This window comes from Oncorhynchus tshawytscha, unplaced genomic scaffold (genome assembly GCF_018296145.1).
Source record: "Oncorhynchus tshawytscha isolate Ot180627B unplaced genomic scaffold, Otsh_v2.0 Un_contig_2871_pilon_pilon, whole genome shotgun sequence".
NCBI classification, from domain to species: domain Eukaryota; kingdom Metazoa; phylum Chordata; class Actinopteri; order Salmoniformes; family Salmonidae; genus Oncorhynchus; species Oncorhynchus tshawytscha.
The window spans coordinates 117,501-142,499 of NW_024609607.1; the positions used below are offsets into that span (position 1 = coordinate 117,501).

General features: G+C 46.6%; 1 protein-coding gene across 1 annotated transcript; it reads left to right on the forward strand.

Annotated features, from left to right (window-relative positions):
• Positions 1-2,283: 2,283 nt before the first annotated feature.
• Positions 2,284-23,947, forward strand: LOC112242498 (lipopolysaccharide-induced tumor necrosis factor-alpha factor homolog). The gene is made up of 5 exons (XM_042316241.1): positions 2,284-2,404; positions 8,739-8,908; positions 9,534-9,602; positions 20,051-20,198; positions 23,254-23,947. The coding sequence occupies exons 2-5, from the start codon at positions 8,764-8,766 to the stop codon at positions 23,357-23,359; spliced, it is 468 nt and encodes a 155-aa protein (XP_042172175.1). The 5' UTR covers positions 2,284-2,404; positions 8,739-8,763; the 3' UTR covers positions 23,360-23,947.
• The last annotated feature ends 1,052 nt before the right edge of the window (positions 23,948-24,999 follow it).

A 24,999-nucleotide genomic window follows, 5' to 3' on the forward strand; every position in this document is an offset into this window, starting at 1 on the left:
TACCATACCACTACCATACCCACTACCATACCCACTACCATACCCACTACCATACCCACTACCATACCCACTACCATACCATACCCACTACCATACCCACTACCATACCTACTACCATACCCACTACCATACCCTACTACCATACCTACTACCATACCCACTACCATACCTACTACCATACCCACTACCATACCCACTACCATACCCACTACCATACCTACTACCATACCCACTACCATACCTACTACCATACCCACTACCATACCTACTACCATACCTACTACCATACCCACTACCATACCCACTACCATACCTACTACCATACCCACTACCATACCCACTACCATACCCACTACCATACCCACTACCACACCCACTACCATACCTACTACCATACCCACTACCACACCCTGCTCAAAGGCACTTCAATGTTTTGTCTCGCCCATCCACCCTCTGAATGGCACACATACACAATCCATGTCTCAATTGTCTCAAGGTTAAAAAATATATATTTTTAAACCGGTCTCCTCCACTTTGTTAGGTTCTAATTCTCAGAGTAAAACAACTCAACCGACATTTATGAAAGCTTTTATGAAAACAAAGACATGTCTTCCCCCGTGGTAGTATCGATACAGCTGCATTCAGACAAAGACATGTCTTCCCCCGTGGTAGTATCGATACAGCTGCATTCAGACAAAGACATGTCTTCCCCCGTGGTAGTATCGATACAGCTGCATTCAGACAAAGACATGGCTTCCCCCGTGGCAGTATTCATACCCCCCTTTGGGTAGAGTCTCCTCATCACTACACAGGGCGTCGTTATTTCTACTCAGGGAGCTGAGGGATCTGGGCCTTCAACGGTTCCTCCCCTTTCAGGACTGCCACATGCCATCGTGTTCCCTGCACTCAGCCCCTCCCAAGCTTCATTATGGCTCCACCCATCGTGTTCCCTGCACTCAGCCCCTCCCAAGCTTCATCATGGCTCCACCCATTGTGTTCCCTGCACTCAGCCCCTCCCAAGCTTCATGATGGCTCCACCCATCGTGTTCCCTGCACTCAGCCCCTCCCAAGCTTCATGATGGCTCCACCCATCGTGTTCCCTGCACTCAGCCCCTCCCAAGCTTCCTTATGGCTCCACCCATCGTGTTCCCTGCACTCAGCCCCTCCCAAGCTTCATGATGGCTCCACCCATCGTGTCTCTTTTGTAACTAATGTTCCTATATTTCTGAGTATAACAATGTTCTAAGTCGAACCCAGAATGCAACACCTTCTTTCACACTGATTACATTGGATTCAACAGGTGACATCAATAAGGGATCCTAGCTCTCACCTGGATTCACCTGGTCAGTCTATGTCATGGAAAGAGCAGGTGTTCTTAATGTTTTGAACACTCAGTGTGTGTAAAACAGTATGTAAACATGTGAAATGTAAACATCGGCCAGCAGTCTAAGGTTCAGGGCAGGGCAGGTAGCTGGGCGCAGTGGTGACTGTTTAACAGTCTGATGGCCTTGAGATAGAAGCTGTTTATAAAGTCTCTCAGTCCCAGCTTCGATGCACCTGTCCCGTCTCCGTCTTCTAGATGGTAGCGGGGTGTAACCGGACCGAGGCTCGTTTGAAGCAACTTAGAAATGTGACGTCTGGATAAACGTGGATAAACGTCAGAGTCTGAAGTCCAATTGGTAAAACTGTGAGATCTTGTTGACATTTCACTGGTAAAACTTGAAGAATTATCACTAATGATTGACAGTGAGAAATGTGAAGGGAGGGTGACCACAACAATGTGTGTGTAAAGTAGAGGTAAATAGACACAGAACGTGATTGGGACCTTCAGCTGTTGGGAAGAGGCTTCCAGGGAGGGCTGGATGGGGGCGGAATGGGGGGCGGGACTGGGGCGGGACGGGACGGGACAGGGGGGGCGGGGGCGGGACGGGGCGGGACGGGGGCGGGACGGGGGGGTGGGACGGGGGGCGGGACAGGGGCGGGACGGTTACATACTGACCTATTCTCCATCAGGCTTGTGTTGCTCATCATCACTATTCAGTCACTTCAGATGAAGTTATTACCTTGTCTGCCTGACACCTCCCTAACAGCTTAGCCCGCCCCCTCTATGAATTCCATTCAAGGGGCTTTATTGGCATGGGAAACACAAGTTAACATTGCCAAAGAAAGTGAAGTAGATCATAAACAAAAGTGAAGTAAACAATAAAAATTAACAGTAAATATTAGACTCACAAAAATTTAAAAATCTCTCTCTCTCTCTCTCGTCTCTCTCTCTCTCTCTCTCTCTCTCTCTCTCTCTCTCTCGTCTGTCTCTCTCGGTGCTTCAGTTTCGTTGTCTCTTCAGGGAGTTGCAGCTCTTATCTGTAGCTCCACAGTACCTCGTCTCCTCCAGAGCTCCAGACAGGTAAGGGACTGTCGTTCTGCTCGTGGCTGGGAAAGGGTGTTCTGAGCTGGGGTAAGGTGGGCTGGGATAGGGTGTTCTGAGCTGGGTAAGGTGCGCTGGGATAGGGTGTTCTGAGCTGGGTAAAGGTGGGCTGGGATAGGGTGTTCTGAGCTGGGTAAGGTGGGCTGGGATAGGGTGTTCTGAGCTGGGTAAGGTGGGCTGGGATAGGGTGTTCTGAGCTGGGATAAGGTGGGCTGGGATAGGGTGTTCTGAGCTGGGTAAGGTGGGCTGGGATAGGGTGTTCTGAGCTGGGTAAGGTGCGCTGGAGGGTGTTCTGAGCTGGGTAAGGTGCGCTGGGATAGGGTGTTCTGAGCTGGGATAAGGTGCGCTGGGATAGGGTGTTCTGAGCTGGGATAAGGTGGGCTGGGTAGGGTGTTCTGAGCTGGGTAAGGTGGGCTGGGATAGGGTGTTCTGAGCTGGGTAAGGTGGGCTGGGATAGGGTGTTCTGAGCTGGGTAAGGTGGGCTGGGTATAGGGTGTTCTGAGCTGGGATAAGGTGGGCTGGGATAGGGTGTTCTGAGCTGGGATAAGGTGGGCTGGGATAGGGTGTTCTGAGCTGGGTAAGGTGGGCTGGGATAGGGTGTTCTGAGCTGGGTAAGGTGGGCTGGGATAGGGTGTTCTGAGCTGGGTAAGGTGGGCTAAGGGTGGTGGGCTGGGATAGGGTGTTCTGAGCTGGGCTGGTGTTCTGAGCTGGGTAAGGTGGGCTGGGATAGGGTGTTCTGAGCTGGGTAAGGTGGGCTGGGATAGGGTGTTCTGAGCTGGGTAAGGTGGGCTGGGATAGGGTGTTCTGGAGCTAAGGTGGGCTGGGATAGGGTGTTCTGAGCTGGGTAAGGTGGGCTGGTATAGGGTGTTCTGAGCTGGGTAAGGTGGGCTGGTATAGGGTGTTCTGAGCTGGGTAAGGTGGGCTGGTATAGGGTGTTCTGAGCTGGGTAAGGTGGGCTGGATAGGGTGTTCTGAGCTGGGGTAAGGTGGGCTGGTATAGGGTGTTCTGAGCTGGGTAAGGTGGGCTGGTATAGGGTGTTCTGAGCTGGGTAAGGTGGGCTGGTATAGGGTGTTCTGAGCTGGGTAAGTTTTTTTTTAGCTTGTGTGTGTGTGTGTGTGTTCTACATTTGTGTTTGTCTGAAAGAAAAGAGAACGGTAGGCAGGTCAGTTAAGAACAAATTCTTATTTACAATGGCGGCATACCACGGCCAAACCCAGACAATGCTGGGCGTCGCCCTGTGGGACTCCCGATCACAGCCGGATGTGATTACAGCCCAGGATCAAACCAGGGTCTGTAGTGATGCCTCTAGCACTATGATGCAGTGCCTTAGACCTCTGCACCACTCTGTCCATGCAATGAATAGGACTGCATGTACAGATCCCAGAACAGGACTCCTACTGTGAGAAGCTTTGTGGGTCCAGGTTCCTTCTGTCCATGTAATCCGATTTTCTGAAAGGTAAAACTGATGCCAGATCAGTACTCCTACTGTGAGGTGCCGTACCACCATGGCTGACCCTGTAAAACAACACATTACTATCCGGTGTATAGTCGTGGCCAAACGTTTTGAGAATGACACAAATATTAATTTCCACAAAATTTGCTGCTTCAGTGTCTTTAGATATTTTTGTCAGATGTTACTATGGAATACTGAAGTATAATTACAAGCATTTTATAAGTGTCAAAGGCTTTATTGACAATTACATGACGTCGATGCAAAGAGTCAATGTTTGCAGTGTTGACCCTTCTTTTTCAAGACCTCTGCAATCCGCCCTGGCATGCTGTCAATTCACTTCTGGGCCACATCCTGACTGATGGCAGCCTATTCTTGCATAATCAATGCTTGGAGTTTGTGGGGTTTTGTTTGTCCACCCGCCTCTTGAGGATTGACCACAAATTCTCAATGGGATTAAGGTCTGGGGAATTTCCTGGCCATGGACCCAAAATATCGATGTTTTGTTCCCCGAGCCACTTAGTTATCACTCCATCATGCTGGAAAAGGCATTGTTCGTCAACAAACTGTTCCTGGATGGTTGGGAGAAGTTGCTCTCGGAGGATGTGTTGGTACCATTCTTTATTCATGGCTGTGTTCTTAGGAAAAATTGTGAGTGAGCCCACTCCCTTGGCTGAGAAGCAACCCCACACATGAATGGTCTCAGGATGCTTTACTGTTGGCATGACACAGGACTGATGGTAGCGCTCACCTTGTCTTTTCCGGACAAGCTTTTTTCAGGATGCCCCAAACAATCGGAAAGGGGATTCATCAGAGAAAATGACTTTACCCCAGTCCTCAGCAGTCCAATCCCTGTACCTTTTGCAGAATATCAGTCTGTCCCTGATGTTTTTCCTGGAGAGAAGTGGCTTCTTTGCTGCCCTTCTTGACACCAGGCCATCCTCCAAAGGTCTTCGCCTCACTGTACGTGCAGATGCACTCACACCTGCCTTCTGCCATTCCTGAGCAAGCTCTGTACTGGTGGGACCCCGATCCCGCAGCTGAATCAACTTTAGGAGACGGTCCTGGCACTTGCTGGACTTTCTTGGGCGCCCTGAAGCCTTCTTCACAACAATTGAACCGCTCTCCTTGAAGTTCTTGATGATCCGATAAATGGTTGATTTAGGTGCAATCTTACTGGCAGCAACATCCTTGCCTGTGAAGCCCTTTTTGTGCAAAGCAATGATGATGGCACGTGTTTCCTTGCAGGTAACCATGTTTGACAGAGGAAGAATGAAGAATGATGAACAATGATTTCAAGCACCACCCTCCTTTTGAAGCTTCCAGTCTGTTATTCGAACTCAATCAGCATGACAGAGTGATCTCCAGCCACGTCCTCGTCAACACTCACACCTGTGTTGACGAGAGAATCACTGACATGATGTCAGCTGGCCCTTTTGTGGCAGGGCTGAAATGCAGTGGAAATGTTTTTTGGGGGATTCAGTTCATTTTCATGGCAAAGAGGGACTTTGCAATTAATTGCAATTCATCTGATCACTCTTCATAACATTCTGGAGTATATGCAAGTTGCCGTCACACAAACTGAGGCAGAAGACTTTGTGAAATGTAATATTTGTGTCATTCTCAAAACTTTTGGCCACGACTGTATGTAACAGAACCTAGGGAATAGAGGACCATTTAGGGACACACCCATAGATAGAGAGGAGTTATATAACCTCTGCATTTCCTTATTACGTTCAGATTGTTATAAAATATGTTCTCAAGACTGACCTGGTCACTGTTAGTAAAGATTAAACAGATTGTTTTACAGTACAAGGTTAGTATGAGTCATGAAGTTGGAATTTATATTTATTTATTGAAACTTAATTGAACCAGGAAGTCCCATTGGGATCAGAAGACCTGTTTCCTTAATGGAGACCACGTAGATCAATTATGTTTAGATCATGTGATGTATTATAGCTGATTACAGATGACATACAGCACTGTGGTTGCCTATGACTGACTATGGTTTCTCAAAACTCCATCTGATTGGTCCATAATATGACATTTGAAACTGTATTTACAGTGCCTTGCGAAAGTATTCGGCCCCCTTGAACTTTGCGACCTTTTGCCACATTTCAGGCTTCAAACATAAAGATATAAAACTGTATTTTTTTGTGAAGAATCAACAACAAGTGGGACACAATCATGAAGTGGAACGACATTTATTGGATATTACAAACTTTTTTAACAAATCAAAAACTGAAAAATTGGGCGTACAAAATTATTCAGCCCCCTTAAGTTAATACTTTGTAGCGCCACCTTTTGCTGCGATTACAGCTGTAAGTCGCTTGGGGTATGTCTCTATCAGTTTTGCACATCGAGAGACTGACATTTTTTCCCATTCCTCCTTGCAAAACAGCTCGAGCTCAGTGAGGTTGGATGGAGAGCATTTGTGAACAGCAGTTTTCAGTTCTTTCCACAGATTCTCGATTGGATTCAGGTCTGGACTTTGACTTGGCCATTCTAACACCTGGATATGTTTATTTTTGAACCATTCCATTGTAGATTTTGCTTTATGTTTTGGATCATTGTCTTGTTGGAAGACAAATCTCCGTCCCAGTCTCAGGTCTTTTGCAGACTCCATCAGGTTTTCTTCCAGAATGGTCCTGTATTTGGCTCCATCCATCTTCCCATCAATTTTAACCATCCTCCCTGTCCCTGCTGAAGAAAAGCAGGCCCAAACCATGATGCTGCCACCACCATGTTTGACAGTGGGGATGGTGTGTTCAGGGTGATGTGCTGTGTTGCTTTTACGCCAAACATAACGTTTTGCATTGTTGCCAAAAAGTTCAATTTTGGTTTCATCTGACCAGAGCACCTTCTTCCACATGTTTGGTGTGTCTCCCAGGTGGCTTGTGGCAAACTTTAAACGACACTTTTTATGGATATCTTTAAGAAATGGCTTTCTTCTTGCCACTCTTCCATAAAGGCCAGATTTGTGCAATATACGACTGATTGTTGTCCTATGGACAGAGTCTCCCACCTCAGCTGTAGATCTCTGCAGTTCATCCAGAGTGATCATGGGCCTCTTGGCTGCATCTCTGATCAGTCTTCTCCTTGTATGAGCTGAAAGTTTAGAGGGCGGCCAGGTCTTGGTAGATTTGCAGTGGTCTGATACTCCTTCCATTTCAATATTATCGCTTGCACAGTGCTCCTTGGGATGTTTAAAGCTTGGGAAATCTTTTTGTATCCAAATCCGGCTTTAAACTTCTTCACAACAGTATCTCGGACCTGCCTGGTGTGTTCCTTGTTCTTCATGATGCTCTCTGCGCTTTTAACGGACCTCTGAGACTATCACAGTGCAGGTGCATTTATACGGAGACTTGATTACACACAGGTGGATTGTATTTATCATCATTAGTCATTTAGGTCAACATTGGATCATTCAGAGATCCTCACTGAACTTCTGGAGAGAGTTTGCTGCACTGAAAGTAAAGGGGCTGAATAATTTTGCACGCCCAATTTTTCAGTTTTTGATTTGTTAAAAAAGTTTGAAATATCCAATAAATGTCGTTCCACTTCATGATTGTGTCCCACTTGTTGTTGATTCTTCACAAAAAAATACAGTTTTATATCTTTATGTTTGATGCCTGAAATGTGGCAAAAGGTCGCAAAGTTCAAGGGGGCCGAATACTTTCGCAAGGCACTGTAGTATTGTCAGCTGATGTGTCATTGTGGAGTGACGCTTAAAGGTTTTCTAACTAACTTCAACTAATTTAATAGGACATTGCAAATGAATTGATTTTGAACATTTTGAACAAGTTTATGTTTTTTTTCTGCAAGAGAAGTGTTATGTTCTGTTGATGTTCACTAATGTCCCCTTTAAGGACGGAGAGCACTTATATGGTTCTGATCATGGGCTGGGTACATCATGTGATGTTTGCTGAAGGTTTATTAGTAATAGTGCTGTCATAAATGACGCTCACTGGGAGAATCTCAATTGCATACTCCTCGCGTCCTCTCTCCTCGCCTCCTTCTCAAAACCCATTGGAGGAGAATGAGGAGAGGAGAGAGAGAGCAGAGAGAGTAGAGAGGACCGCATTGAGATTCTGACACTGTGTTCGCTATCTCCCTATTTCTCTCTGCTCCCTTTATCTCTCTCCCACCTGTCTTCTCTTTTTCCCCTACAACTCTCTCTCAATTTAATTCAATACAAAGGGCTTTATTGGCATGGACACATATGTTAACAATGCCAATGCAAGGGAAGTAGATAATTAAGAAAAGATAAATAAATGTGCAAATGGTTAAAGTACAAAAGGGAAAATAAATAAACATGGGTTGTATTTACAATGGTGTTTGTTCTTCACTGGTTGCCCCCCCTCTCCCTCCCTCTTCCCCTCACCTCTCCCCCTCCTCTCTCTACCTCTACTCCCCTATCTCTCTCTCTCTCTGCTCCCCCTCGTTCTCTCTCTCTGCTCCCCTTATCTCTCTCTCTCTCTGCTCCCCCTCTCTTTCTCCCTCACTCACCTCTCTCCCCTCTGCTCCCCCCTCTCTCTCTCTCTCTCTCTCCCCCTATCTCTCTCTCTCTGCTCCCCCTATCTCTCTCTCTCTGCTCCCCCTATCTCTCTCTCTCTGCTCCCCTATCTCTCTCTCTGCTCCCCTATCTCTCTCTCTCTGCTCCCCCTATCTCTCGCTCTCTCTCTTCCACCTGACTTATCTTTTTCCCCCACCTCTCTCCCCCCCTCTCTTTCTCACTACCTTACCCCCTCCTCTCTCAACTCTGCCACCCCTCCCATATATCTCTCCCCCTCCTCTCTCTCTCTCTCAAATGCTTCCGGATGAAATTATTATGTTGTGTTAACCTGGATGTCTTCAACCTAGGGCGACACTCCCCTACCCCGACAATATGGAGAATGGTCAGCAGTATAGAGGTCAGTATGGATCCCCCCAGCACATCCCAGCTCCCTCCTACCCCGGCCCCCCAGCGGCCTACAGTTTACAGGGAGGTGACAAGGGTGCAGCCTACCCCCCCCAGCCTGGCTTCCAGGGAGGTGAGAGACCAGATCTACACTGATACTCTTAGGGACAGTTTAAGCCTTAGACTAAATAGCTATTTCAATAGAGATTCTCCATTGAGCATGCTTTTCAGACCAGGACTAGGTTTATTCTGTGTCCAGGAAACCAGCCCTTACTCTTCATGTAAATTAAAATGTTACTGGACAGCATCTCCCTTCAATAGTGTTTTCATTAAGCGTTTTGGAAGTGTGTCACGATAGCCATAGATGTCATGAGCATCATTGTATCCCTGGGTTTGTGTTCCCATAATGCTGGCCAACCACTCTGTATCCCTGAGGTTGTGTCCCCATAATGCTGGCCAACCACACTGTATCTCTGGGTTGTGGTACATTACGCTGGCCAACCACACTGTATCTCTGGGTTGTGGTACATTACGCTGGCCAACCACTCAGTATCCCTGGGTTTGTGTTCCCATTATGCTGGCCAACCACTCTGTATCCCTGTGTGGTGGAACATAATGCTGGCCAACCACTCTGTATCCCTGGGTTGTGGTACATTATGCTGGCCAACCACTCTGTATCCCTGGGTTGTGGTACATTATGCAAGATGGTTTCTGTTTAATTAATTTATTGATGTATTTATCTATCCCTTATTTATCAGGTCCCCAGGCCGGCATGTACCCACCACCTCCCCAATACAGCATGGCACAACCCAGAAACACCCCTGGGGGTGAGTCACACACACACACACACAGTGACGTGATTATTTAATCAAAATAGCTGTTATGAAAAGCCAAATTAAAAATGACATTATATTTTCAATAATTTTTCTAAATTCTCACAATAACAAAAGTAATTTGTCTGATGATTCGGGGTTACAGCGCCTTCCGACCAGCAGACTGTAGACACAACGTTGTGAAGACAGAGTCTCGGTTTTGACGGCTAGCTAGCGAGTTTGTGAGTGAAGTAAACAAAGCCAGGTTAACTGTGCCAGATCAAATCAAAATCAAATCAAATCAAATTGATTTATATAGCCCTTCGTACATCAGCTGATATCTCAAAGTGCTGTACAGAAACCCAGCCTAAAACCCCAAACAGCAAGCAATGCAGGTGTAGAAGCACAGTGGCTAGGAAAAACTCCCTAGAAAGGCCAAAACCTAGGAAGAAACCTAGAGAGGAACCAGGCTATGTGGGGTGGCCAGTCCTCTTCTGGCTGTGCCAGGTGGAGAGTATGACAGAACATGGCCAAGATGTTCAAATGTTCATAAATGACCAGCATGGTCAAATAATAATAATCACAGGCAGGACAGTTGAAACTGGAGCAGCAGCACGGCCAGGTGGACTGGGGACAGCAAGGAGTCATCATGTCAGGTAGTCCTGAGGCATGGTCCTAGGGCTCAGGTCCTCCGAGAGAGAGAAAGAAAGAGAGAAAGAGAAAATTAGAGAGAGCATACTTAAATTCACACAGGACACTGGATAGGACAGGAGAAGTACTCCAGATATAACAAACTGACCCTAGCCCCCCGACACATAAACACTGCAGCATAAATACTGGAGGCTGAGACAGGAGGGGTCAGGAGACACTGTGGCCCCATCCGAGGACACCCCCGGACAGGGCCAAACAGGAAGGATATAACCCCACCCACTTTGCCAAAGCACAGCCCCCACACCACTAGAGGGATATCTTCAACCATCAACTTACCATCCTGAGACAAGGTCGAGTATAGCCCACAAAGACCTCCGCCACGGCACAACCCAAGGGGGGGCGCCAACCCAGACAGGAAGATCACATCAGTGACTCAACCCACTCAAGTGACGCACCCCTCCTAGGGATGGTATGAAAGAGCCCTAGTAAGCCAGTGATTCAGCCCCTGTAATAGGGTTAGAGGCAGAGAATCCCAGTGGAAAGAGGGGAACCGGCCAGGCAGAGACAGCAAGGGCGGTTCGTTGCTCCAGAGCCTTTCCGTTCACCTTCACACTCCTGGGCCAGACTATACTCAATCATATGACCCACTGAAGAGATGAGTCTTCAGTAAAGACTTAAAGGTTGAGACCGAGTTTGCGTCTCTCACATGGGTAGGTAGACCATTCCATAAATTGGAGCTCTGTAGGAGAAAGCCCTGCCTCCAGCTGTTTGCTTAGAAATTCTAGGGACAATTAGGAGGCCTGCGTCTTGTGAAGGTATGTACGGCAGGACCAAATCAGAGAGATAGGTAGGAGCAAGCCCATGTAATGCATTGTAGGTTAGCAGTAAAACCTTGAAATCAGCCCTTGCCTTGACAGGAAGCCAGTGTAGGGAGGCTAGCACTGGAGTAATATGATCACATTTTTAGGTTCTAGTCAGGATTCTAGCAGCCGTATTTAGCACTAACTGAAGTTTATTTAGTGCTTTATCCGGGTAGCCGGAAAGTAGAGCATTGCAGTAGTCTAACCTAGAAGTGACAAAAGCATGGATTAATTTTTCTGCATCATTTTTGGACAGATGGTTTCTGATTTTTGCAATGTTACGTAGATGGAAAAAAGCTGTCCTTGAAACAGTCTTGATATGTTCTTCAAAAGAGAGATCAGGGTCCAGAGTAACGCCGAGGTCCTTCACAGTTTTATTTGAGACGACTGTACAACCATTAAGATTAATTGTCAGATTCAACAGAAGATCTCTTTGTTTCTTGGGACCTAGAACAAGTATCTCTGTTTTGTCCGAGTTAAAAAGTAGAAAGTTTGCAGGCATCCACTTCCTTATGTCTGAAACACATGCTTCTAGCGAGGGCAATTTTGGGGCTTCACCATGTTTCATTGAAATGTACAGATGTGTGTCATCCGCATAGCAATGAAAGTTAACATTATGTTTTTGAATGACATCCCCAAGAGGTAAAATATATAGTGAAAACAATAGTGGTCCTAAAACGGAACCTTGAGGAACACCGAAATTTACAGTTGATTTGTCAGAGGACAAACCATTCACAGAGACAAACTGATATCTTTCCGACAGATAAGATCTAAACCAGGCCAGAACTTGTCCGTGTAGACGAATTTGGGTTTCCAATCTCTCCAAAAGAATGTGGTGATCGATGGTATCAAAAGCAGCACTAAGGTCTAGGAGCACGAGGACAGATGCAGAGCCTCGGTCTGATGCCATTAAAAGGTCATTTACCACCTTCACAAATGCAGTCTCAGTGCTATGATGGGGTCTAAAACCAGACTGAAGCATTTCGTATACATTGTTTGTCTTCAGGAAGGCAGTGAGTGGCTGCGCAACAGCCTTTTCTAAAAATGTTGAGAGGAATGGAAGATTCGATATAGGCCGATAGTTTTTTATATTTTCTGGGTCAAGGTTTGGCTTTTTCAAGAGAGGCTTTATTACTGCCACTTTTAGTGAGTTTGGTACACATCCGGTGGATAGAGAGCCATTTATTATGTTCAACATAGGAGGGCCAAACAAAGGAAGCAGCTCTTTCAGTAGTTTAGGAATAGGGTCCAGTATGCAGCTTGAAGGTTTAGAGGCCATGATTATTTTCATCATTGTGTCAAGAGATATAGTACTAAAACACTTGAGCGTCTCTCTTGATCCTAGGTCCTGGCAGAGTTGTGCTGACTCAGGACAACTGAGCTTTGAAGGAATACGCAGATTTAAAGAGGAGTCCGTAATTTGCTTTCTAATAATCATGATCTTTTCCTCAAAGAAGTTCATGAATTTATCACTGCTGAAGTGAAAGCCATCCTCTCTTGGGGAATGCTGCTTTTTAGTTAGCTTTGCGACAGTATCAAAAAGGAATTTCGGATTGTTCTTATTTTCCTCAATTAAGTTGGAAAAATAGGATGATCCAGGTTAACACAAGGGCTCTTCGGTACTGCACGGTACTGTCTTTCCAAGCTAGTCGGAAGACTTCCAGTTTGGTGTGGCGCCATTTCCGATCCAATTTTCTAGAAGCTTGCTTCAGAGCTTGGGTATTTTCTGTGTACCAGGGAGCTAGTTTCTTATGATAAATGTTTTTGTTTTTAGGGGTGCAACTGCATGAGGCCTCATTTAACACAGTAAATTCATCAGGCTTAAGCCATGTTTCAGTCAGGCCAATCACATCGAGATTATGATCAGTGATTAGTTCATTGACTATAATTGCCTTTGAAGTAAGGGATCTAACATTAAGTAGCCCTATTTTGAGATGTGAGGTATCATGATCTCTTTCAATAATGACAGGAATGGAGGAGGTCTTTATCCTAGTGAGATTGCTAAGGCGAACACCGCCATGTTTAGTTTTGCCCAACTTGGGTCGAGGCACAGACACGGTCTCAATGGGGATAGCTGAACTGACTACACTGACTGTGCTAGTGGCAGACTCCACTATGCTGGCAGGCTGGCTAACAGCCTGCTGCCTGGCCTGCACCCTATTTCATTGTGGAGCTAGAGGATGCACACAAGTGTGCTAATTTATTGAAAATGAAATACAGAAATGTCACATTTACATAAGTATTCACACCCCTGAGTCAATACATTTTAGAATCACCTTTGGCAGCAATTACAGCTGTGAGTCTTTCTGGGTAAGTCTCTAAGAGCTTTGCTCACCTGGATTGTACAATATTTGTTGATTATTCTTAAAAAAATATAGAAATAACTAATTTACATAAGTATTCACACAGCTTTGCTATGATACTCCAAATTGAGCTCAGGTATGTCCAATTTCATTTGTTCATCCTTGGGATGTCAATACAACTTGATTGGAGTCCACCAGTGCCCAATTCAATTGTTTGGACATGATTTAGAAAGAAACATACCTGTCTATATAATGTCACACAGTTGACAGAAACTATACCATGAAGTCTGAGGAATTGTCTGTAGTTCTCTGAGGTAGAATTGTGATGAGTCATATATCTGGGGAAGAGTAGAAAACTTGTTCTAGAATGTTGAAAGTTTCCAAGAGCACAGTGGCCTCCATCATTGAGAAATAGAAAAATATGGAAATAGCCAGACTCTGCCTAGAGCTGACTATCTGACAAAACTGAGCAGGCCTGAAGGACATTGGTCATGGAGGTGACCAAGAACCCAATGACCACTCTGACAGAACTATAGAGTTCTTTGGCTGAGATGGGAGAACCTGCCAGAAGGACAACAGTCTCTACAGCACTTCACCAATCTGGGCTTTATGGGAGAGTGGCCAGACAAGCCACTCCTGAGAAAAGGCACATGACAGCACGTCTGGAGTTTGCAAAAAGACATGTGAAAGACTGAGAACAGGTAAAAGATTCTGTGGTCTGATGAAACAAAAATGGAACTCTTTGGCCTCAATGCCTTCCGCCTGGCTACTCCAACCTCGGCCAACAGCTCCTCCCCCCCCGGCAGCTCCTCGCCCAAGCCTCTCCAAGTTCTCCTTTACCCAAATCCAGATAGCAGATGTTCTGAAAGAGCTGCAAAACCTGGACCCGTACAAATCAGCTGGGCTTGACAATCTGGACCCCCTATTTCTGAAACTATCCGCCGCCATTGTCGCAACCCCTATTACCAGCCTGTTCAACCTCTCTTTCATATCGTCTGAGATCCCCAAGGATTGAAAGCTGCCGCAGTCATCCCCCTCTTCAAAGGGGGAGACACCCTGGACCCAAACTGTTACAGACCTATATCCATCCTGCCCTGCCAATCTAAGGTCTTCGAAAGCCAAGTCAACAAACAGGTCACTGACCATCTCGAATCCCACCGTACCTTCTCCGCTGTGCAATCTGGCTTCCGAGCCGGTCACGGGTGCAACTCAGCCACACTCAAGGTACTAAACGATATCATAACCGCCATCGATAAAAGACAGTACTGTGCAGCCGTCTTCATCGACCTTGCCAAGGCTTTCGACTCTGTCAATCATTCTCATATTCTCATCGGCAGACCAATTACTTTGCAGACAGAGTTCAGTGTGTCAAATCGGAGGGCATGCTGTCCGGTCCTCTGGCAGTCTCTATGGGGGTGCCACAGGGTTCAATTCTCGGGCCGACTCTTTTCTCTGTGTATATCAATGATGTTGCTCTTGCTGCGGGCGATTCCCTGATCCACCTCTACGCAGACGACACCATTCTATATACTTTCGGCCCGTCATTGGACACTGTGCTATCTAACCTCCAAACAAGCTTCAATGCCATACAACACTCCTTCCGTGGCCTCCAACTGCTCTTAAACGCTAGTAAAACCAAATGCATGTTTTTCAACCGATCGCTGCCTGCACCCGCATGCCCGACTAGCATCACCACCCTGGATGGTTCCGACCTTGAATATGTGGACATCTATAAGTACCTAGGTGTCTGGCTAGACTGCAAACTCTCCTTCCAGACCCATATCAAACATCTCCAATCAAAAATCAAATCAAGAGTCGGCTTTCTATTCCGCAACAAAGCCTCCTTCACTCACGCCGCCAAGCTTACCCTAGTAAAACTGACTATCCTACCAATCCTCGACTTCGGCGATGTCATCTACAAAATGGCTTCCAACACTCTACTCAGCAAACTGGATGCAGTATATCACAGTGCCATCCGTTTTGTCACTAAAGCACCTTATACCACCCACCACTGCGACTTGTATGCTCTAGTCGGCTGGCCCTCGCTACATATTCGTCGCCAGACCCACTGGCTCCAGGTCATCTACAAGTCCATGCTAGGTAAAGCTCCGCCTTATCTCAGTTCACTGGTCACGATGGCAACACCCATCCGTAGCACGCGCTCCAGCAGGTGTATCTCACTGATCATCCCTAAAGCCAACACCTCATTTGGCCGCCTTTCGTTCCAGTACTCTGCTGCCTGTGACTGGAACGAATTGCAAAAATCGCTGAAGTTGGAGACTTTTATCTCCCTCACCAACTTCAAACATCAGCTATCTGAGCAGCTAATCGATCGCTGCAGCTGTACATAGTCTATTGGTAAATAGCCCACCCATTTTCACCTACCTCATCCCCATACTGTTTTTATTTATTTACTTTTCTGCTCTTTTGCACACCAATATCTCTACCTGTACATGACCATCTGATCATTTATCACTCCAGTGTTAATCTGCAAAATTGTAACTATTCGTCTACCTCCTCATGCCTTTTGCACACATTGTATATAGACTCCCCCTTTGTTTTCTACTGTGTTATTGACTTGTTAATTGTTTATTCCATGTGTAACTCTGTGTTGTCTGCTCACACTGCTATGCTTTATCTTGGCCAGGTCGCAGTTGTAAATGAGAACTTGTTCTCAACTAGCCTACCTGGTTAAATAAAGGTGAAATAAAAAATATAAAATAAATAAAAAAGTGCCTTCACCCATCTAACACCATCCCTACCGTGAAGCATGATGATGGCAGCATAATTCTATGGAGATGCTTATCAGTGGCAGTGACTGGGAGACTGGTAAGGATAGAGGGAACAATAAACAAACTTGTAAAATGAAAAAAGAGACTGAAGTGCAAATTCAGGTGGACCAATCCGTTTGACCACGCTTCTGAAAAAGCCCACCAAGTGCCTTTCGCACTACAACAGAAGGTCGAGGCAGAGCTCGACAGGCTCCAAACCACTGGAATACTCTAACCAATCTCTTACTCTGAGTGGGCTGCCCCCATTGTCCCAGTAATGAAGCCTGATGGAAATATCAGGATTTGTGGAGATTACAAGCTAACCGCCAATGTAGCTTCCAGGCTGGACCAGCACCCACTGCCAACGATAGAGGAGATATTCACAAAGCTATTTGGTGGGACATGCTTTTCCAAGCTGCCCATGTCTCACGCATACCAGCAGTTGGTGCTGGCTGAAGAATCATGCAAAGTGGCTAGAATTAATACCGACAAGGGTCTGTTTCAGTTCACGTGCCCTCCGTTTAGTGTCTCCTCTGCCTGAGTGATCTGTCAAGGAACAATGGAGAATCTGTTAACAGCACACTACTGTATAGATGGAGGATATCCTTATCACTGGTGTCATGGAGGAAGACCACTAACAAAAAGAAACTTGAACGATTAGTGTCAAGACTGTAGAGCACAGGGCTTCTCCTGAAGAAATCAAAGTGTGTTTTCCTGGCCCCTGAAGTGGAGTACTTGGGGTACAAAGTCCCTACCAATGGGTTTCAAACTCTGGATGTGAGTGAGCTATGGGCCTACCTTGCGAAGTTAAACTACTATGGCCAATGTCTTCCTAACCTGGCCTCTGTCCTAACCCCACTGCAAGAAATCTTACAAGTATGCGCACGGACGCCACATCAACATCTAAATGGACCAGAAGCCCATCTTAGGGCTCCTTGGTGAGCTGAAGAACATACACCCATCCGCCTCCGGACAACTCCAAAGACCCTCATGTTAGCTCAATACCAATATGAGTTGCTGTACAGACCAGGCCCCCCCAACGCCAATGCTGATGGTCTCAGCGAGCTGCGGCTTCCAGACATGCCCAAAGACCTCAAATGTCCCCCTGGATTGGTGGGCTTGCTGAAGCAGCTCCAAACAGCTCCAATAGATCATCGCCAACTGAAGAAATGGACTGTAAAGAGACCCTCTTCTCTCCAACGTCAGCCACTTAGTCCAGGAGCAATGGCTTGTCCACTGTCCTACGGAGGAGTTGCAGACATAGGAATGAAAAAATGAACACCAGGAGTGGTGGTCACCACTACAGCTCCTCTCTTATACAGAGCGGATGTTGTTGAGAAGGTGGTGAGGTGGCGCCACATGGTTAATCTGCTGGTGAGGGGGGAAGGTGCCCAGGCAGCCTCAGATCGTCCTCCCATCTGGTGATGGAACGGCAGTGGAGCGGCCCCAGATACCCATCCCACAGGCAGCTCCAGATACTCGTCCCACAGGCAGCCCCAGATACCCGTCCCACAGGCAGCTCCAGATACCCGTCCCACAGGCAGCCCCAAATACCCATCCCACAGGCAGGTCAAGTGCCTGCTGTGAGGTAGGCAGAGGCAGCCCTTGTCCAACGCTCAGACAGAGCCCGCAAACCCCCAGAAAGATTGAACTTATAGTTACTGGGCAGTACACTTCTGGGCCGTACACTTCTGGGCCATTCCTACAAGAACTGGTTAGTTCCCCCTTTTGACTCTGATTAAAAATATATCCCCCCCCTGGTATCCGTTCCCTTGGTTAAGTATGTTGGGACTATGGCGGAGGGATGTGGTAACCTGAGTTAAGGTTAGTTCTATAGGGAGTTGCCGATGTGGCCGTAAGGGACTCAACGCTGTAAAACAGGAAATAAAGCAGTTCAGATTTACCTTGAGAGGGAGTCAATGAGCCTAGCATTGAGTCTGGTCAAGTTTATAATAGGCTTCATCAATGTTTATTGTCTAGTATTATCTTTGATAATAGCCAGTGTCTAATCACCTCACTCACACACACACACACACACACACACACACACACACACACACACACACACAAGAAAACTAACTTATTAATGGGTTCCTTAATTAGTTGTTCCCAGTTCCCCAGGTGGAGAGAAAGTGAACAGCTGTACACACAGGGTGTTGGCTAGATATCCTGACTTTACCAACACCTGGCCTTAGCAACCCCTCTGACAGGACATAAGGTCGTCGTGGTGATGGTTTCTAATCATCGACCCATGTGGAGGAGTAGAGTAAAGAAAAAGAAGCGATACATTTTTTGGGGGCCGTTGTCGTAGCAGTTCTATCCAGTATTACTATAGTATTACTATAGTATTACTCCATCCTAATGGGTTATATATGTTCCTGTCCAGTATTACTATAGTATTACTCCATCCTAATGGGTTATATATGTTCCTGTCCAGTATTACTATAGTATTACTCCATCCTAATGGGTTATATATGTTCCTGTCCAGTATTACTATAGTATTACTCCATCCTAATGGGTTATATATGTTCCTGTCCAGTATTACTATAGTATCACTCCATCCTAATGGGTTATATATGTTCCTGTCCAGTATTACTATAGTATTACTCCATCCTAATGGGTTATATATGTTCCTGTCCAGTATTACTATAGTATTACTCCATCCTAATGGGTTATATATGTTCCTGTAGTATTCCACTATGTTCCTGTCCAGTATTACTCCATCCTAATGTTCCTGTATATGTTCCTGTCCAGTATTACTATAGTATTACAGTATTACTATAGTATTACTCCATCCTAATGGGTTATATATGTTCCTGTCCTGTATTACTATAGTATTACTCCATCCTAATGGGTTATATATGTTCCTGTCCCAGTATTACTATAGTATTACTCCATCCTAATGGGTTATATATGTTCCTGTCCAGTATTACTATAGTATTACTCCATCCTAATGGGTTATATCCTAATGGGTTATATATGTTCCTGTCCAGTATTACTATAGTATCACTCCATCCTAATGGGTTATATATGTTCCTGTCCAGTATTACTATAGTATTACTCCATCCTAATGGGTTATATATGTTCCTGTCCAGTATTACTATAGTATTACTCCATCATAAGGGGTTCTATTTTTTCATTTGTATTTTACCTTTATTTAACTAGGCAAGTCAGTTAAGAACAAATTCTTATTTTCAATGACGGCCTAGGAACAGTGGGTTAACTGCCTTGTTCAGGGGCAGAACGACAGATTTGTACCTTGTCAGCTCGGGGATATGAGCTTGCAACCTTTCGGTTACTAGGCCAACGCACTAACCACTAGGCTACCCTGCCGCCCCTCTTTGGTCCTGTCCTGTCCAGTATTACTATAGTATTACTCCATCCTAAGGGATTCTATATGGTCCTGTCCAGTCCTATCCAGTATTACTATAGTATTACTCCATCCTAAGGTATTCTATATGGTCCTGTCCAGTCCTATCTGATTCTATCTGGTTCTGGCCAGTATTCCCTCCCTCCTTCCCTCTGCGGTAACCCAGGTGGTGGTTCTGTCCTATTCTATCCCATTCTGACCAGTTCTAACCAGTATTCTCCTCCTTCTGCAGAAACCCAGGTGGTGGTTCTGTCCTGTTCTATCCGGTTCTGACCAGTTCTATCTGGTTCTAACCAGTATTCTCCTCCCTCTGCGGTAACCCAGGTGGTGGTTCTGACCAGTTCTATCTGGTTCTAACCAGTATTCTCCTCCCTCTGCGGTAACCCAGGTGGTGGTTCTGACCAGTTATATCTGGTTCTAACCAGTATTCTCCTCCCTCTGCAGTAACCTAGGTGGTGGTTCTGACCAGTTCTATCTGGTTCTAACCAGTATTCTCCTCCCTCTGCAGTAACCCAGGTGGTGATACAGCAGCCGCTGCTAAGAGACGTACCCGGCCAGATGATGTGTCCCCACTGTCAGGTCCCGGTTCTGACAGAGACCACACACACCACTGGACTGCTCACCTGGCTCATCTGTGGAGCCCTCTTCTGCTTCTTGTGAGTTGACACACACACGGGCCGACACACACACACACATACAGGAATACACACACACATACAGGAATACACACACGCACATACAGGAATACACACACACATACAGGACTACACACACACACGCACATACAGGAATACACACACACATACAGGATTACACACACACACATACAGGATTACACACACACATACAGGACTACACACACACATACAGGACTACACACACACATACAGGACTACACACACACATACAGGACTACACACACACATACAGGACTACACACACACACGCACATACAGGAATACACACACACACACACACAGGAATACACACACACACATACAGGAATACACACACACACATACAGGACTACACACAGACACGCACATACAGGAATACACACACACACATTCAGGACTACACACACACGCACATACAGGAATACACACACACACACACATACAGGATTACACACACACACATACAGGATTACACACACACACATACAGGACTACACACACACACACACACACACACATACAGGAATACACACACACACATACAGGAATACAGACACACACACACATACAGGACTACACACACACACACATACAGGACTACACACACACACACACACATACAGGACTACACACACACACACACACATACAGGAATACACACACACACATACAGGAATACACACACACACACACATACAGGACTACACACACACACACACACACACACATACAGGACTACACACACACACACACACATACAGGACTACACACACACACACACACATACAGGAATACAGACACACACACATACAGGACTACACACACACACATACAGGAATACACACACACACATACAGGACTACACACACACACACACACAGGAATACACACACACACATACAGGACTACACACACACACATACATACACACACACACATACAGGAATACACACACACACACATACAGGAACACACACACACACACATACAGGACACACACACACATACAGGACTACACACACACACATACAGGACTACACACACACACACACATACAGGAATACACACACACACACACACAGGACATACAGGACTACACACACACACATACAGGAATACACACACACACATACACACACACACATACAGGAATACACATCTTTTTTGTTGTTGTAGCTTTTATTCTCTCACACTGAATATCCTCTCTCTCTCTTTGTCCCCCTCTCTCTCTTTGACTACACTCTCTCTCTTTGTCCCCCTCTCTCTCTTTGTCCCCCCTCAGGACTCTTTCTCTCTTTTGTCACACACCCCCTCTCTCTCTCTTTGTCCCCCCCCACACACTCTCTCTTTACCCCCCCCTCTCTCTTTGTACAGGAATACTCTTTGTCCCCCTCTCCCCCTCTCTCTCTTTGTCCCCTCTTTGTCCCCACTCTCTTTGTCCCCCCTCTCTCTCTCTTTGTCCCCCCTCTCCTCCCTCACACACTCTTTGTCCCCCCCCTCTCTCTCTTTGTCCCCCCTCTCTCTCTCTTTGTCCCCTCACTCTTTGTCCCCTCTCTCTCTTTGTCCCCCTCTCTCTCTCTTTGAATCTCTCTCTTTGTCCCCCCCTCTCTCTCTTTGTCCCCCTCTCTCTCTCTTTGTCCCCCCTCTCTCACTCTCCCCCTCTCTCTTTGTCCCCCCCACTCTCACACTCTTTACCCCCTCTCTCTACTTTGTCCCCCCTCTCTACTCTTTGTCCCCCCACACTCTCTTTGTCCCCCCCCTCTCTCACACACACTCTCTTTGTCCCCCTCTCTCTCTCTCTCTTTGTCCCCCCCCCCTCTCTCTCTCTCTCTTTGTCCCCCCTCTCTCTCTCACACTCTCTCTTTGACTACACACTCTCACTCACATCTTTGTCCCCCCCTCTCTCTGTCTTTGTCCCCCACACTCTCTCTCTTTGTACATACCCCCACTCTCTCTCTTTGTCCCCCTCTCTCTCTCTTTGTCCCCCCTCTACTCTTTGTCTCTCTTTTGTCCCCCCCTCTCTTTGTCCCCCCCTCTCTCTCTTTGTCCCCCCCTCTCTCTCTCTCTTTGTCTCTCTCTCTCTTTGTCTCTCTCTCTTTGTCCCCCCCCTCTTTCTCTCTCTCTCTTTGTCTCTTTGTCCCCCCTCTCTCTCTCTCTTTGTCCCCCCCTCTCTCTCTCTTTGTCCCCCCCTCTCTCTCTCTTTGTCCCCCCCTCTCTCTCTCTCTTTGTCCCCCCTCTCTCTCTCTTTGTCCCCCCTCTCTCTCTCTTTGTCCCCCCTCTCTCTCTTTGTCCCCCCTCTCTCTCTTTGTCCCCCTCTCTCTCTTTGTCCCCCCCTCTCTCTCTCTTTGTCCCCCTCCCCTCTTTGTCCCCCCTCTCTCTCTCTTTGTCCCCCCCCTCTCTCTCTCTTTGTCTTTGTCCCCCCTCTCTCTCTCTTTGTCCCCCCTCTCTCTTTGTCCCCCCCTCTCTCTCTTTGTCTCTCTTCTTTGTCCCTTTGTCCCCCTCTCTCTCTTTGTCCCCCCCTCTCTCTTTGTCCCCCCCCCTCTCTCTCTCTTTGTCCCCCCCTCTCTCTCTCTTTGTCCCCCTCTTTGTCTCTCTTTGTCCCCCTCTCTCTCTCTTTGTCCCCTCTTTGTCCCCCCTCTCTCTCTCTTTTGTCCCCCCTCTCTCTCTCTCTTTGTCCCCCCTCTCTCTCTCTCTTTGTCCCCTCTTTGTCCCCCTCTCTCTCTCTTTGTCCCCCCCCCCTCCTCTCTCTCTTTGTCCCCCCCCCCCTCTCTCTTTGTCTCTCTTTGTCCCCCCTCTCTCTCTCTTTGTCCCCCCTCTCTCTCTCCCCCTCTCTCTCTCTTTGTCCCCCCCTCTCCCCCCTCTCTCTCTCTTTGTCCCCCTCTCTCTCTCTTTGTCCCCCCCCCCTCTCTTTGTCCCCCTCTCTCTCTCTTTTTTTCTTTCCCCCCTCTCTCTCTTTGTCCCCCCTCTCTCTCTTTGTCCCCCCTCTTTCTCTCTCTCTCTTTGTGTCCCCCCCTCTCCCCCCCCCCTTCTCTAGGTGCATGATATTCTCTTGGATTCCGTTCTGTGTTGACTCCTGTAAGGACGTAGAACACCACTGCCCCAACTGCAAGACAGTGATCTACATCCACAAACGCATGTGAACAGACCTAGACCAGACACCTGCCACAAAGTGATCCTTACCTATATGAATCTATTCCAGTAGTGTTGACCCTCTTAGGGAAGCTGCAAACCCAGTTTAATGCACCAGGATTGGAAAGACAATGGGCTCCTACTGTCTGTCGCTGAAATCACTGCTGCAGTACCAGCTTTTCATCTACTGGGAATGTGTGACAGGGTATTATTATAGTCGTCATTTACTATATCGTAAAAATTCATGAAATCAAAATGTGCTTCTTGGTCTTAATTTCAGGTTAAGGTTAGGTATTATGGTCAGCAGTGTGGTTATATATGATGACTTTGTGGCTGTGCCAGCTAGTGACCCCTCTACAGAGCTGCCTCAAGGGCAAGATTCATGCCAATAAATGCCAACCTGCCCCTAATTAGGGGGAACAGGTTAAAGAGTAGACAGACAGACAGACACATGTACGTGCCAAGACCACGTTTAATAGGTTTTTATACTGATTGTAAATTAAGCTTTTCAAATAACACAGAACGCATTGTTCTTTGCAATGAATAACGGTCAAGTTTATTGATTGGTTGTTTACTTTAAATGATTTTAATAATCTCAATAATAATGGTCATTGTATTATTTTTTTTTTCAGAAACACACACTCACACATTCCACATGGTGGTGCTATTTCACATGAACCACACCACCTCTAAACCACCTGTAGTGGTGTTAATGATGTAGCTGGATTGGACTGGACTGATCTGGGCCTGTATTCACTAAGAGTCTCAGAGTAGAAGAGCTGGACTGGGCTGATCTGGGCCTGTTTGTGGTCCGTCACTGGCCCCATTCATTCAGGTCATCATGTTGTTACTAGGCTAGTTGAGACATTATTAGACACACTAATCTGCACTGCTGACGTGTGTGTGTGTGTGTGCTACTGGAGATGATGACAGGAACCTTCTATGTTTAGCCTCTATTACTGGCATCTTTTAAGAACTCTATTGTCTATTAATTAACACCACTGCTCCTAACGACTCTCTCAGTAATAAACAGTCTCAGGGTAGGGCTACTGATCTAGGATCAGGTAACGACTCTCTCAGTAATAAACAGTCACAGGGTAGGGCTACTGATCTAGGATCAGGTAACTACTCTCTCAGTACAGTACAGGGGCTGTACTAATAAACAGTCTCAGGGTAGGAGTGCTGTTCTAGGACCAGGTCCCCCATGTCCATGTAATCTTATTCACACACGCGCACACACACACACACACACGGTCGCAGAGTGGGGATTACCCCCATGTCAGTATAAGGAGAAAGCAGCATGCGGCTGAGTCATGGATTTTCTCTGTTACGTGACGTCCTGTCTCAGTCCCCAAATGTCACCCTATTCCCTATGTAGTGCACTAGGGCCCATAGGACTCTGGTTTAAAGTAGTGCACTACACAGGGAATAGGGTGACATATTGGACCAAGACACTCACTAAACTAAGGAGACAGCGGTTACGTGGACCTGACACTCACCTGTGTTCAGAACTCTTCTCCTCTGCTCTTCCTCTCCTCCTCCCCTCCCCTCCTCCCCTCCTCCTCCTCTCCTCTCAGCATACCTGCTTTAGCTGCCTTCTGGTTTCCCCCTTTGATTTGATTCTTCTGAAGATGTTTCACCTTGTATTGAA